Genomic DNA, 13,797 nt, shown 5'->3' with positions numbered 1-13,797 from the left:
CTGCAAGGCAGCGCAGCCACTCCCACTATGGAGTGTGTGTGTGTGTGTCTGGAATGTGTGTGTGCATATGTGTATATGAGTGTATATATGAATGTGTGTATGAGTGTGTGTGTATGTCTGGAATGTCTGTGTATATGTATGTATATGTGTGTGTGTGTATGTGAGTGTGTGTATATGAATGTGTGTGTGTGTGTTTATGAGTGTGTGTATGAGTATGTGTGTATGTGAGAGTGGTTGTGAATGTGTGTGTATGAGCGTGTGCGCATGTATGTGTGCGTGCATGTGTGTGTGTGTATGTGTGTGCATGTATGAGCATGTGTGTGTATGTATGAGTTTCTGTATATGTTTGTGTGTGTGTATGAATGAGTGTGTGTGTGCATATATGAGTGTGTGCGCATGTATGTGTGCGTGCATGTGTGTGTGTGTGTGTGTGTATGTGTGTGCATGTATGAGTTTCTGTATATGTTTGTGTGTGTGTATGAATGAGTGTGTGTGTGCATATATGAGTGTGTGCGCATGTATGTGTGCATGCATGTGTGTGTGCATGTATGAGCATGTGTGTGTGTGTATGTATGAGTGTCTGTACATGTTTGTGTGTATGAATGTATGAGTGTGTGTGTGCATGTACCTGTATGTATCAATCCCAGATCTTTTGCGCTGTAAGTCAGCAACTCTACCTCTTTGGCGACTCTCAAACTATCCTTGATCAGACTTTGCTGGCTTTACCTTGCACTAAACGTTATTCCCTTATCATGTATCTGTACACTGTAAACTGCTCGATTATAACCATGTATTGTCTTTCCGCTGACTGGTTAGCACGCAACGAAAGCTTTTCACTGTACCTCGGTACACGTGACAATAAACTAAACTGCACACTGTGCCGTGATGGGATAGTGATGTGTAGGAAGGAACTGCAGATGCTGGTTGAAATCGAAGGTAGACACAAAATGCTGGAGTAACTCAGCGGGACAGGCAGCATCTCTGGAGAGAAGGAATGGGTGACATTTCAGGTCGAGACCCTTCTTCAGACTGTTGCTTCACTGTCTCACCTGCTTAGTTACTCCAGCATTTTGTGTCAACCTTTGATTTAAACCAGCATCTGCAGGTTTTTCTTACACGAGATGTTCCCGGTGTTTGTTGTTGCTGTGTGGATGCTGACTGTCCCTTCTGCTTTCCCCCTGGTGTGCCCGCAGGAATGGAGGCAGCGGGAGCGCGGGGGAACCAGTGCCTGGACGCAGCCAAGGCCTGCAACCTGAACGACACCTGCAAGAGGTACCGCTCCATTTACATCTCCACCTGCGTCAAGCGCACCTCCGCCACGGACAGCTGCAGCCGCCGCCGCTGTCACAAGTCGCTGCGGCAGTTCTTTGACCGCGTGCCGGCCGAGTACAGCTACCGGCTGCTCTTCTGCTCCTGCAACGACCCAGCCTGCGCCGAGCGGCGGCGACAGACCATCGTGCCCGCCTGCTCGTACGAGAGCAAGGACAAGCCCAACTGCCTGGCGCTACACCAAACCTGCAAGACCGACCACGTGTGCAGGTAAGGCCGTCACAGTGGGAACCCACCCAGAACCAGGAGCCGGGTCTACTGCTGGTGCTGGCTCGAAGGGCCGAATGGCCTATTCCTGCACCTATTGTCAATTGTCTGTTATTGGGGATGATCACATTGACTGGCGGTGCAGCCTCGAAGGGCCGAATGGCCTACTCCTGCACCTATTGTCAATTGTCTGTTATTGTGGATGATCACATTGAATGGCGGTGCAGCCTCGAAGGGCCGAATGGCCTACTCCTGCACCTATTGTCTATTATTGGGGATGATCAGCCATGATCACATTGAATCCCGGTGCTGGCTCAAAGGGCCGAATGGCCTCTACTCCTGCACCTATTGTCTATTGTCTATTATTGTGGATGATCAGATTGACTGGCGGTGCAGCCTCGAAGGGCCGAATGGCCTACTCATGCACATATTGTCTATTATTGGGGATGATCAGCCATGATCACATTGAATGCCGGTGCTGGCTCGAAGGGCCGAATGGCCTCTGCTCCTGCACCTATTGTCTATTGTCTGTTATTGTGGATGATCAGCCATGATCACATTGAATGGTGGTGCAGGCTCGAAGGGCCGAATGGCCTACTCCTACACCTATTGTCTATTATTGGGGATGATCAGCCATGATCACATTGAATGGTGGTGCTGGCTCGAAGGGCCGAATGGCCTACTCCTGCACCTATTGTCTATTGTCTCTCACCTACACCCTCCACTAGTGGGAGAGTCCAGGATTAGAGGTCACAGCCTCTGAATTAAAGGACATTCTTTTAGGAAGGAGATGAGGAGGAATTTCATCCTGCCAGGACCCTCTGTTGTCAAAGAGTTGCTGATCCATGTAGGCGCAGAGTCTGAGCGGCGCTGGCCATCACAGTATTGCTTCTAACGGTTTAGAAGAATGAGGGGGGACCTCATTGAAAAATACAGAATAGTGAAAGGCTTGGTTAGAGTGGATGTGGAGAGGATGCTTCCACTAGTGGGAGAGTCTAGGACTAGAGGTTACAGCCTCAAAATTAAAGGACGTTCCTTTAGGAAGATGATGAGGAGGAATTTCTTTATCAGAGGGTGGTGAATCTGTGAGACTCATTGCCACAGAAGGCTATGGAGGCCAAGTCAGTAGATATATTTCAGGCAGAGATAGATAGATTCTTGATTAGTATGGGTGTCAGGGGTTATGGGGAGAAGGCAGGAGACTGGGGTTCGGCGGGAGAGACAGATGAGCCATGATTGAACGGCGTGGTAGACTTGATGGGCCGAATGGTCTAATTCTGCTCCTATCACTTATGACCTGCTGCATCTGCCCCGATCAGTGACCCGTCACCAGATGTGCTGCCTGACCTGAAACATCTGGCGTGTGGGTGGCACAGCAGTGGAGTTGCTGCACCAGAGACCCGGGTTCGATCCTGACTACGGGTGCTGTCTGCACGGAGTTTGCACGTTCTCCCTCTGACCGCGTGGGTTTCCTCCGGGTGCTCCGGTTTCCTCCCACGCTCCAAAGACGTGGGGGGTTTGTAGGTTGATTAGCTTCTGTAAAGTTTGCAAATTGTCCTGTGTGTGTGTGTGTGTGTGTGTGTGTGTGTGTGTGTGGGTGTGTGTGTGTGTGTGTGTGTGTGTGTGTGTGTGTGTGTGTGTGTGTGTGTGTGTGTGTGTGTGTGTGTGTGTGATAGTACTAGCGTACGGGACGATCGCTGGTCGGCATGGACTCGGTGGGCCGAAGAGCCTGTTTCCATGCCGCATCTGTTCAAGACCAGCGTCTAAAGTCCCCGCAAACCGTCAGTAGCCACGGCTAGACTTCCCCGACGATGACTTGAAGGGCACAGAAAGCATTTGATGTCTGGTGGAACTCATGTGGATGATGAAGAGAGAGAGAAAGAGAGAGTCGTGGAAATAAGATGCAGATGAAATCAGATTGCAGAAATAAAACCAAGGCTGACTAGTCTTTTTATAACCTACCACTCTCCATCCAGAGAGCTGTGACAGTAATTAGATATTTTAAATTACCATTCTGCCGTGATAATTTAGTTACATCTTGGAGAGAGACAAATTCAAATTTGAATACAGCTGTGTGTCTTTCTATTCAAACATCTGGTATTGAAAGTTCAGGGACAAACTCTGATGGATCGTTTTGCTCAGGCATTTCACCGCACCCCTGGTTTAACTGCTCCCTCCTCCACTAATGAGACCTCATGCGCCCCAGTTTTCAGCCTCACCCCATCTCCCTGCCCTGATACACAGACCCGCTGTCTTGGAGAAATTACGATCATTTGGAACAGGGGCTGGCACAGTAGCACAGCTGGTATAGTTGCTGCCTCACAGTGCCAGGGGCCCGGGTTTGATCCTGACCTTGCGTGCTAACTGTCTGCGTGGAGTTTGCACGTTCTCCCTTTGACGTGTGGGTTTCCTATGGGTGTTTAGTTTAGTTTAGAGATACAGAGTGGAAACAGGCCCTTCAGCCCACCGGGTCCGTGCCGACCAGCAGTCCCCGCACATTAACACTATCCTATACCCACTTTTTTTTACAATTTTTGCATTTACCAAGCCAATTAACCTACAAACCTGTACGTCTTTGGAGTGTGGGAGGAAATCGAAGATCTCGGAGAAAACCCACGCAGGTCACGGGGAGAACGTACAAACTCCGTACAGACAGCGCCCGTAGTCAGGATCGAACCCAGGACTCCGGCGCTGTATCCACTGTAAGGCAGCAACTCTACCGCTGCGCCACTGTGACCACACTCTATGCTCGGGTGCTCCGATTTGCTCCCACATCCCAAAGATGTGCGGGTTTGTAGGTTAATCGGCCCTGTGTAAATTGCCCCTGGCGCGTAGGGGCGAATGCAAAAAATAGGATAATGTCGAACTAATGGGAACTGCTGATGGATGGTTAGTGTGGACTCAATGGGCCGAAGGGCCTGTTTTCCGTGCTGTATCTCCAAACTGTCTGAAGACGGGTCTCGACCGGAAACGTCACACATTCCTTCTCTCCAGAGATGCTGTCTGTCCCGCTGAGTTACTCTAGCATTGTGTGTCTTTAAACAAAACTAAGCTAAACTAGACAGGAATACAGGTTAGAATGATAATGATTCAGGCAATGACAATATGTGGAAATACTATATGTCACACATTGGTCTGGAGACTGTTCAACCAGTGTGAACATGGCGCATTACAAAGATGTTTAACCCATTAAGGAGTTGAGCGGACAGTTTTCAGTAAAGTCAAACGCAAGCCCATGCACTGCACAGTTAAAATGAACAGATAGGAATTTCTGATATATAGTTAAAATCTCAGTATCCAAAATGTTTTAATCATCCACAGCTGATTAAAATATCAAACAATTAGAATTATTCAGCCAAAGGGTCTCCAACTTGAAATAAGAAATATTCCTCTCTCCGTAGGAACTGCCTGGCCTGCTGAATGTTTCGAGTCCCAGCATTTGCAGCACATTGACATTTATTTACAGTAAATAATCAAACAAAATCGTGTAACGCTCGAACATGATGCGTGACGTCGCGCGCTAATCACGCGCCATCGTGCGTCAGCACAGCCGTCTGGTGCGCGTGACGTCATTAGAATACCCAGCGGCGCGCGGGAGGACGTAGACGCACGGTGACGTAACCATGTATCACCACGTGATACACGTGAGATGTCAGGACGCTAGCGTACGACGCCAATGCGTCAGCGTGCGTACTCAATGCGTCAGCGTGCGTACCCAATGCGTCAGCGTGCGTACCCAATGCGTCAGCGTGCGAATGCGATACGTCACGCAGGTGGCGCGCGAGGATTTCGTTCCTGTACTAAATCCTGGAGCGCCACGAGATACCGCGGGCCACCGCATACGATTCCACGCCTCACCATGCGCACCCCACGCGTCAACCTAATTTACATATAACGCGTAAATGAGGCGCAAATGACAGCCAAGTGGGACAGGCCCTTAAGATTTAACTGGCTTCAGTAAAATTGTAAAGTGTCGCCAGGTGTGTAGGACAGTGCTAGTGTACGGGGCAATCACTGGTCGGCACGGGCTCGGTGGACGAAGAACCTGTTCCCACACTGTATCTCGACAGTCCAAAGCCTAAAATAAAACCTGTCTGAAGGTTAGAAGGACACCTGTGAGGCACATGGTTTAAACAGCAGATGCAAATATGACCCAATTCAAATAAAAAGGGACTTGCATCTTGACAATGCCTTTGATTTCTCTTGCTGGAGATTCCTAGGTCCTATGCAGCCATCGAAACACTGATGCAATGTATGGTGACATAAACATTGTTCCACACAGCAGTCTCCCACAACAGCAAAGTGACAATGACCAGAGGCATATCAAAAAAACTGCAGATATTGAAGAGATTAAATAAAAGCATAAAAATGCTGGAAATGCTCATCAGGTCAGGCAGCATCTGTGGAAAGAGAAGCAGGTCAATTGCATTTAGTTTAGAGATACAACGTGGAAACAGGCCCCCTGACTCTCAGTCTGAAGAAGGTTCTCAATAGACAATAGACAATAGGTGCAGGGGTAGGCCATTCGGCCCTACGAGCCAGCACCGCCATTCACTGTGATCATGGCTGGTCATCCCCAATCAGTATCCCGTTCCTGCCTTCTCCCCATATTCTCGACCCGAAATGGCACCTATTCCCATCCATGTGCTCCTTGATGAATGAATGTGGCAATGGCTTCTTTCGCACCCCACCTTGCCATGCCTGAAGATACTACAGCCTCGAATATCGAGATGCCGCTTCTGCCTGGCCTTCCCTGCCTGCGTTCCCTTCCTCTCTTGCTCATACATAGATACATAGAAAATAGGTGCAGGAGTAGGCCATTCGGCCCTTCGAGCCTGCACCACCATTCAATATGATCATGGCTGATCATCCAACTCAGTATCCCGTACCTGCCTTCTCTCCATACCCCCTGATCCCTTTAGCCACAAGGGCCACATCTAACTCCCTCTTAAATATAGCCAATGAACTGGCCTCAACTACCCTCTGTGGCAGAGAGTTCCAGAGATTCACCACTCTCTGTGTGAAAAAGTTTCTTCTCATCTCGGTCCTAAAGGATTTCCCCCTTATCCTTAAGCTGTGACCCCTTGTCCTGGACTTCCCCAACATCGGGAACAATCTTCCTGCATCTAGCCTGTCCAACCCCATAAGAATTTTGTACGTTTCTATAAGATCCCCTCTCAATCTCCTAAATTCTAGAGAGTATAAACCAAGTCTATCCAGTCTTTCTTCATAAGACAGTCCTGACATCCCAGGAATCAATGTATTTGTCTTTTTGTATTTAAGAGAAAGGGCCTCACATTGTGTAAAGTATTGGAAATATCAGCCTGGGATTCTATTTTCCATTCTCCAAACCCGATTAGAACCAACACCGTTCGCCCTGGGGTGGGGGGTGGGGGGGGGGGGGGGGGGTACAGTCACTCAGCAGATAAAGAAAAGCAGAGGTGGCCATCTGGAGGTTTGCAACACTGAATGTACCAATCGACATATACAGCCCGTAGGATCTCCGTTAAATTCCTGCTTGACTTTGACATACAGGGCCATGTGTACGTGTCACATCCTTAACGACAAGAAATCCTCCTCTCTACTTCTCTGGTTAATTGAGGTAAATCTTTTTTTAAATGGGAGCAGAGACTTTCATGCGGAGGTTTAGTGTGATGTGGAATTCAAATGGGTGCTTGGAGCAAGTCAGTCAGGCACATGAAGCAAAAGAGATAAGTAATGGGACTGGTTGACAGAAATGCTGGAGAAACATAGAAACATAGAAAATAGGTGCAGGAGTAGGCCATTCGGCCCTTCGAGTCTGCACCGCCATTCAATATCATCATGGCTGATCATCCAACTCAGTATCCCGTACCTGCCTTCTCTCCATACCCCCGATCCCTTTAGCCACAAGGGCCACATCTAACTCCTTCTTAAATATAGCCAATGAACTGGCCTCAACTACCTTATGTGGCAGAGAATTCCAGAGATTCACCACTCTCTGTGTGAAAAATGTTTTTCTCATCTCAGTTAAAAGATTTCCCCCTGATCCTTAAACTGTGACCCCTTGTTCTGGACTTCCCCAACATCGGGGACAATCTTCCTGCATCTAGCCTGTCCAACCCCTTAGGAATTTTGTAAGTTTCTATAAGATCCCCCCTCAATCTTCTAAATTCTAGTGTGTACAAGCCGAGTCTATCCAGTCTTTCTTCATGTGAAAGTCCTGACATCCCAGAAACCCAGAGGGTGAGGCCTCACCCACCGAGTTGCTCCAGCATTTTTGTCTACCTTCGATTTTTCCAGCATCTGCAGTTCGTTCTTAAACAGTAATGGGACTGAAGTGGTGCTGAGAAACCCATTGCTCTCTTTTATTCAATGGCTTTTGTACGAAAATGATTCCTCGACACTTCGGAAGAACTCTGAACCTTGTGGCCTTGCCACAATGGATGAATTCTCCCAGTGTCTAATTGTTCTCAGTGTTGAGTCTGTGATGGTAGATACTGTATCGCAGGTAATTTTGAATGCAGTGTTAGCTATGACAAAATCAGATGCACAAAAGATCTTGGCCAGCTCTAATTGAACCATGATTTTGAATGTAAGGTAGACAAAAGTTCTGGAGAAACTCAGCGGGTGCAGCAGCATCTATGGAGCGAAGGAAATGGGCAACGTTTCGGGCCAAAACCCTTCTTCAGACTGATGTAGGGTGTGGGGGGGGGGGGGAGAAGAAAGGAAGAGGAGGAGCCTGAGGGCTGAGGGAGAGCTGAGAGGGGAGGAGACAGCAAGAGTTACCGGAAATTGGAGAATTCAATGTTTACGCCGCTAGGGTGCAGACTGCCCAAGCGGAATATGAGGTGTTGCTCCTCCTTGTTTGAATGTACATTTGTCTGGGTGCATCGGTTAGTTAACAATTGAGATAGAGTCATACAGTGTGGAAACAGGCCCTTCGGCCCAACTTGACCAACCCGTCCCATCTACACTAGCCCCGCTTGCCTGCGTTTTACCCATATCCTTCTAAACCGATCCGATCCATGCACCTGCCTTATTGCTTAAACGTTGCGATCATCCCTGCCTCAACTACCTCCTCCGGCAGCTCGTTCCATACGCCCACCACCCCTTGCGTGATATGGTTACCCCTCAGATTCCTGGGAACGTCCTCGTAAATCATCCCAGCGCTCTTTCCAGCTTGACAACATCCTTCCTCCACTCCAGGGAGACTAAAACTGGATCAATACTCCAAAAAAAATAGTGTGCAGGTTCTGGGCAGTTATCAAGTTGCAGTTCCATTAATTTCTTCGAGTCTTATCTCCCCTCAGCTCTTCAGTCAATTCTGCTTTACGGCTTATGGCCCACGCCACTGCTTAAATTCTCCCAGCAGCCAGAACTTCACCAGTTCTGGCTGCTTGCCCAAATGCTTCAATCTGTCTAATGCCTCAGAGTCCACCTGAAGAACTCTGGAAACTGAAGCAGGATCAGCGAGCTTCAGTGCACACATCCAACTGCAAGGCTGTAAGAGTTTCAATGAAGATACTAAATAGGAGGCCCTAACCACGGGTGAACAACAAGGAGGAAGTGGACTGAACTTTGGTGCCTTCCCTCACAGTGGGAAACGTTGATTCCGCTGTGTGTCATGTTAAATTCTATTGTGTGTTCTATGGCTGTATGGTGACCCATATTTCACAGTACCAATTGGTGCATGTGACAATAGATGTGAACTTGAATGCTACAGCAGCAAGTGTGATATATAACAGGCAATTATGCTATTCTTTTCACTTTGACATTTGATTTTGGATATTATTTCATGTAATGAGGGAAAATAAAACCATGATGTGTTGAAGTGTTTCGAGAGGAATTATGTAGGAAATTTCCACGTGGAATGTAAGAACTTGCATAGAGTTGTGGACGTGGGCCCAGACCATCACACAAGACAACCTCTCGTCCATTGAGTAGTGTAGGAAGGAACTGCAGATGCTGGTTTAAATCGAAGGTAGACACAAAATGCTGGAGTAACTCAGCGGGACAGACAGCATCTCTGGATGGAAGGAATGGGTGACGTTTTGGGTCGAAACCCTTTTCCAGATTGTGATCATTATCCACTGAGTGTCCCTCAGGGTGATTGGGCAAGTTGCTTGTCTTCAAAGCTGCTTGAAGCATATACTTGTAACGTCCAGATTCAGGGACAGTTTCTTCCCAGCTGTTATCAGGCAACTGAACCATCCTACCAACAACCAGAGAGCAGTGCTGACTACTAGCTACCTTTTTGGTGACAATTAGGGCTATCCTTGATTGAACTTGGCTGGCTTTACTTTACACGAAACGTTATTCCCTTATCATGTATCTATACACTGTAAATGGCTCAATTGTATGTTAGGTTAGTTTACTTTAGGTTGGTAATACAGCACAGAAACAGGCCCTTCAGCCCACCCAGTCTGCGCCGACCAGCGATCCCTGCACACTAACACTATCTTACACACACTAGGGACAATCTACATTTACACCAAGCCAATTAACCTACAAACCTGTACGTCTTTGGAGTGTGGGAGGAAACCAAAGATCTCGGAGAAAACCCACGCAGTCATGAGGAGAATGTACAAACTCCATACAGACAGCACCCGTAGTCAGGATCGAACCCAGGTCTGGGGTTAGGTTAGGTAAGGGGGAGGTGCAGCGAGACCTGGGTGTCCTTGTACACCAGTCACTGAAAGTTGGCGTGCAGGTACAGCAGGCAGTGAAGAAACCTAATGGAATGTTGGCCTTCATAACAAGAGGATTTCAATATTGGAGTAAAGAGGTTCTTTTGCAGTTGTACAGGGCTCTGGTGAGACCACATCTGGAGTATTGTGTACAGTTTTGATCTCCTAATTTGAGGAAGGACATCCTTGTGATTGAGGCAGTGCAGCGTAGGTTCACGAGATTGATCCCTGGGATGGCGGGACTGTCATAAGTGGAAAGATTGAAAAGACTAGGCTTGTATTCACTGGAGTTTAGAAGGACGAGGGGGGATCTTGTAGAAACATATAAAATTATAAAAGGACTGGACAAGCTAGATGCAGGAAAAATGTTCCCAATGTTGGGCGAGTCCAGAACCAGGGGCCACAGACTTAGAATAAAGGGGAGGCCATTTAAGACTGAGGTGAGAAAAAACCTTTTCACCCAGAGAGTTGTGAATTTGTGCACAGAGGGCAGTGGAGGCCAAGTCACTGGATGGATTTAAGAGCGAGTTAGATAGAGCTCTAGGGGCTAGTGGAGTCAAGGGATATGGGGAGAAGGCAGACACGGGTTATTGATTGGGGACGATCAGCCATGATCACAATGAATGGCGGTGCTGGCTCGAAGGGCCGAATGGCCTCATCCTGCACCTATTTTCTACGTTTCTAGGTCGCTGGCGCTGTGAGGTAGCAACTCTACCGCTGCGCCAATGTGCGGCAGAAAAATCACGTGCCGTCTTTCTGCTGACTGGATAGCACGCAGCGAAGGCTTTTCACTGCACCTCGGTACACGTGACAATAAGCTCAAGTGTTGTAACGTCAGCCTGGTAATCTGTGGCCAGGGCACAGCTTGGAACTCCAGGTTTGGTGAATGCTGTCCCAATCAGCAGGGATGAGTACTTGTTTGCAAACTGCTAAACGGAGAGACAGCTTGCCTCTGAAGTTTAACCACTCAAAGATATTTGCCAGAAATCAATTTCACATTTGGAATCTTGGAAGCAACAAGCACGGGACCCACAGTTGAGTTAGCGTGCCTTCTAGCCAACAGATTGGGTCAGGCTCAGTACTGGCACCAAGTTGGACTCTAATTGCACTGTGCAATTGCATAACAGCATGTGAGTGATGTACGGTGAATGTGCTAGTGGAATATATCAAGAATAGTTAGCCATGCTTATCAAATTAGAGGTAATCACTTCTGCAGCCGAGGTAATTGGGAACTTGCTACCGTGGCTTATAAATGATAAAAAGACAATCAAACTCGGGACACATTTTGCGATTTAACAACGAACTAGTAGTGTAGTTCCATAGATTTTGCTTAAAGCTAGTCTGAATGTACAATATGTAGTTCTCTGCTTGAATTCCCAGTCACCAGATTGTCATATCACTCCGCACTGAGTTGTCATATGGCGGTGCTGTCTCGAAGGGCTGAATGGCCTACTCCTGCACCTATTGTCTATTGTCTATGGCTTCCTCCTTATTCTTAAACTGTGGCCCCTGGTTCTGGTCTCCCCCAACATCGGGAACATGTTTCCTGCCTCTAGTGTGTCCAAGCCCTTAACAATCTTATATGATTCAATGAGATGCCCTCTCATCCTTCTAAACTCCAGAGTGTACAAGCCCAGCTGCTCCATTCTCTCAGCATATGACAGTCCCGCCATCCCTGGAATTAACCTTGTAAACCTGCGCTGCACTCCCTCAATAGCAAGAATGTCCTTCCTCAAATTAGGGGACCAAAACTGCACACAATAACACCCATTCAATGTGATCCTGCCCCAGTCCCCTGCCTTTATTACCCATCCCCAACTAATGTTGGAAAGCTGGTGATGAACCCTGTCCTGAATAGTGTAACGTGGCCCTTGAGTTCTACTCGTTTCCAGTCTGAAGAAGGGTCCAGGCTTGAAACCGCATCTGGCTGTTCCCTCCACAGATGCTGCCTGATCCAACGAGTTCCCCCAGCACTTTGTGCTTTGCCCAAGATGCCACAGTCTGTGATCTCTGGTGCTTCTGCTCTTTAGAGTGCCCTGATATACACTACAGTTTCAGTTTCGCTTATTGCCACGTGCACAGTGAAAAACTTTTGTTGCGCGCTAACCAGTCTGCGGAAACACAGTACAATGTCAAGAACAAATGGTTTCTGGCAATGAGACTTCCTTTTCATTTTGGGAAAATGGGCCATTTTTAACCTGGTGATTTACCCCTCCCCCCCCCACTGCACCTCCTCAATAAAACCCCATACAAACAGCTCGCCTAAAGCAAAAAAAACACTTCAGCTTGAAGAGTATCTACACAACTTGTCAACAATCACTTTAGACAATAGACAATAGGTGCAGGAGTAGGTGATCATGGCTGATCACCATCAGTACCCCGTTCCTGCCTTTTCCCCATATCCCATGACTCCGCTATTTTTAAGAGCCCTAGTCTCTTGAAAGCATCCAGAGAACCTGCCTCCACCGCCCTCTGAGGCAGAGAATTCCAAGGACTCACCACTCTCTGTGAGAAAAAGTATTTCCTCGTCTCCGTTCTAAATGGCTTCCTCCTTATTCTTAAACTGTGTGGCCCCTGGTTCTGGACTCCCCCAACATCGGGAACATGTTTCCTGCCTCTAGTGTGTCCAAGCCCTTAACAATCTTATATGTTTCAATGAGATCCCCTCTCATCCTTCTAAACTCCAGAGTGTACAAGCCCAGCTGCTGCATTCTCTCAGCATACGACAGTCCCGCCATCCCGGGAATTAACCTTGTAAACCTGCGCTGCACTCCCTCAATAGCAAGAATGTCCTTCCTCAAATTAGGGGACCAAAACTGCACACAATAACACCCATTCAATGTGATCCTGCCCCAGTCCCTGCCTTTATTACCCATCCCCAACTACTGTTGGAAAGCTGGTGATGAACCCTGTCCTGAATAGTGTAACGTGGCCCTTGAAGGGGCGCTTGGAGCAGTGGTGGGGCATTCAGGATTTGGATCAGCTGAGGATGCAGGATCAGCTGTATATTTAGAAGCATCTTCTGAGGGAGGTTGCAGAACTTCCATTGCCCCTGATGTCCATCTGCGTCCGGGTTGAAGATGAAGGATTCGGGAGGGACAGGAGGTGTGAGTAACTGCAGCCACTTTACAGATGGCACAAACTGTAGCCACTGGGCCTGGAGTGTGGAGGAGCAGAACGTTTAGACTGACGGTCGCAGAGTCAACCGAGCAGGCTGTGGGGTTGCGGATATTGTGTTGCGGGTGTTGCTCTGATTCGCACGTTGAGGATGGTACAAAAGTCATTGAGATGTCAGGAAGTGAGTCCACTTGTCGCTGGATCCCTAGCCTATGACTGGTTGGTAACAATTGTATTTATGTGGTTGACCAATGAAGTTTCTGCCCCATGGACATCCCATCGACATCCCATGGACATTTCATGGACATTCCTTGGACATCTCATGGACATCCCAAGGACGTTCCATGGACATTTCATGGACATTCCTTGGACATCTCATGGACATCTCATCAACATCCCAAGGACGTTCCATGGACATTGGATTGGATTGGATTGGATTCCTTTATTGTCATTCAGACCTTTAGGTCTGAACAAA

General features: G+C 47.9%; 1 protein-coding gene across 3 annotated transcripts in view; it reads left to right on the top strand.

The window, feature by feature from the left end:
* The window catches only part of LOC116967261 (GDNF family receptor alpha-2-like), a 145,137-nt gene that overhangs the window by 79,460 nt on the left and 51,880 nt on the right, over nt 1-13,797 (top strand). For all 3 annotated transcript variants that reach the window (XR_004410190.1, XM_033013734.1, XM_033013735.1), the window contains one exon: nt 1,194-1,539. Coding sequence is in view for 2 of the 3 variants with exons in the window: in XM_033013734.1 (XP_032869625.1) it covers nt 1,194-1,539 (346 nt within the window). In the remaining variant the exon portion in view is untranslated. The remainder of the gene's footprint in view (nt 1-1,193; nt 1,540-13,797) is intronic.

The sequence above is a fragment of the Amblyraja radiata genome, chromosome 39, assembly GCF_010909765.2.
Source record: "Amblyraja radiata isolate CabotCenter1 chromosome 39, sAmbRad1.1.pri, whole genome shotgun sequence".
NCBI classification, from domain to species: Eukaryota; Metazoa; Chordata; class Chondrichthyes; order Rajiformes; family Rajidae; genus Amblyraja; species Amblyraja radiata.
Note: the sequence above shows the minus strand (reverse complement) of the source record. Positions and strands in the feature narration are given on the sequence as shown.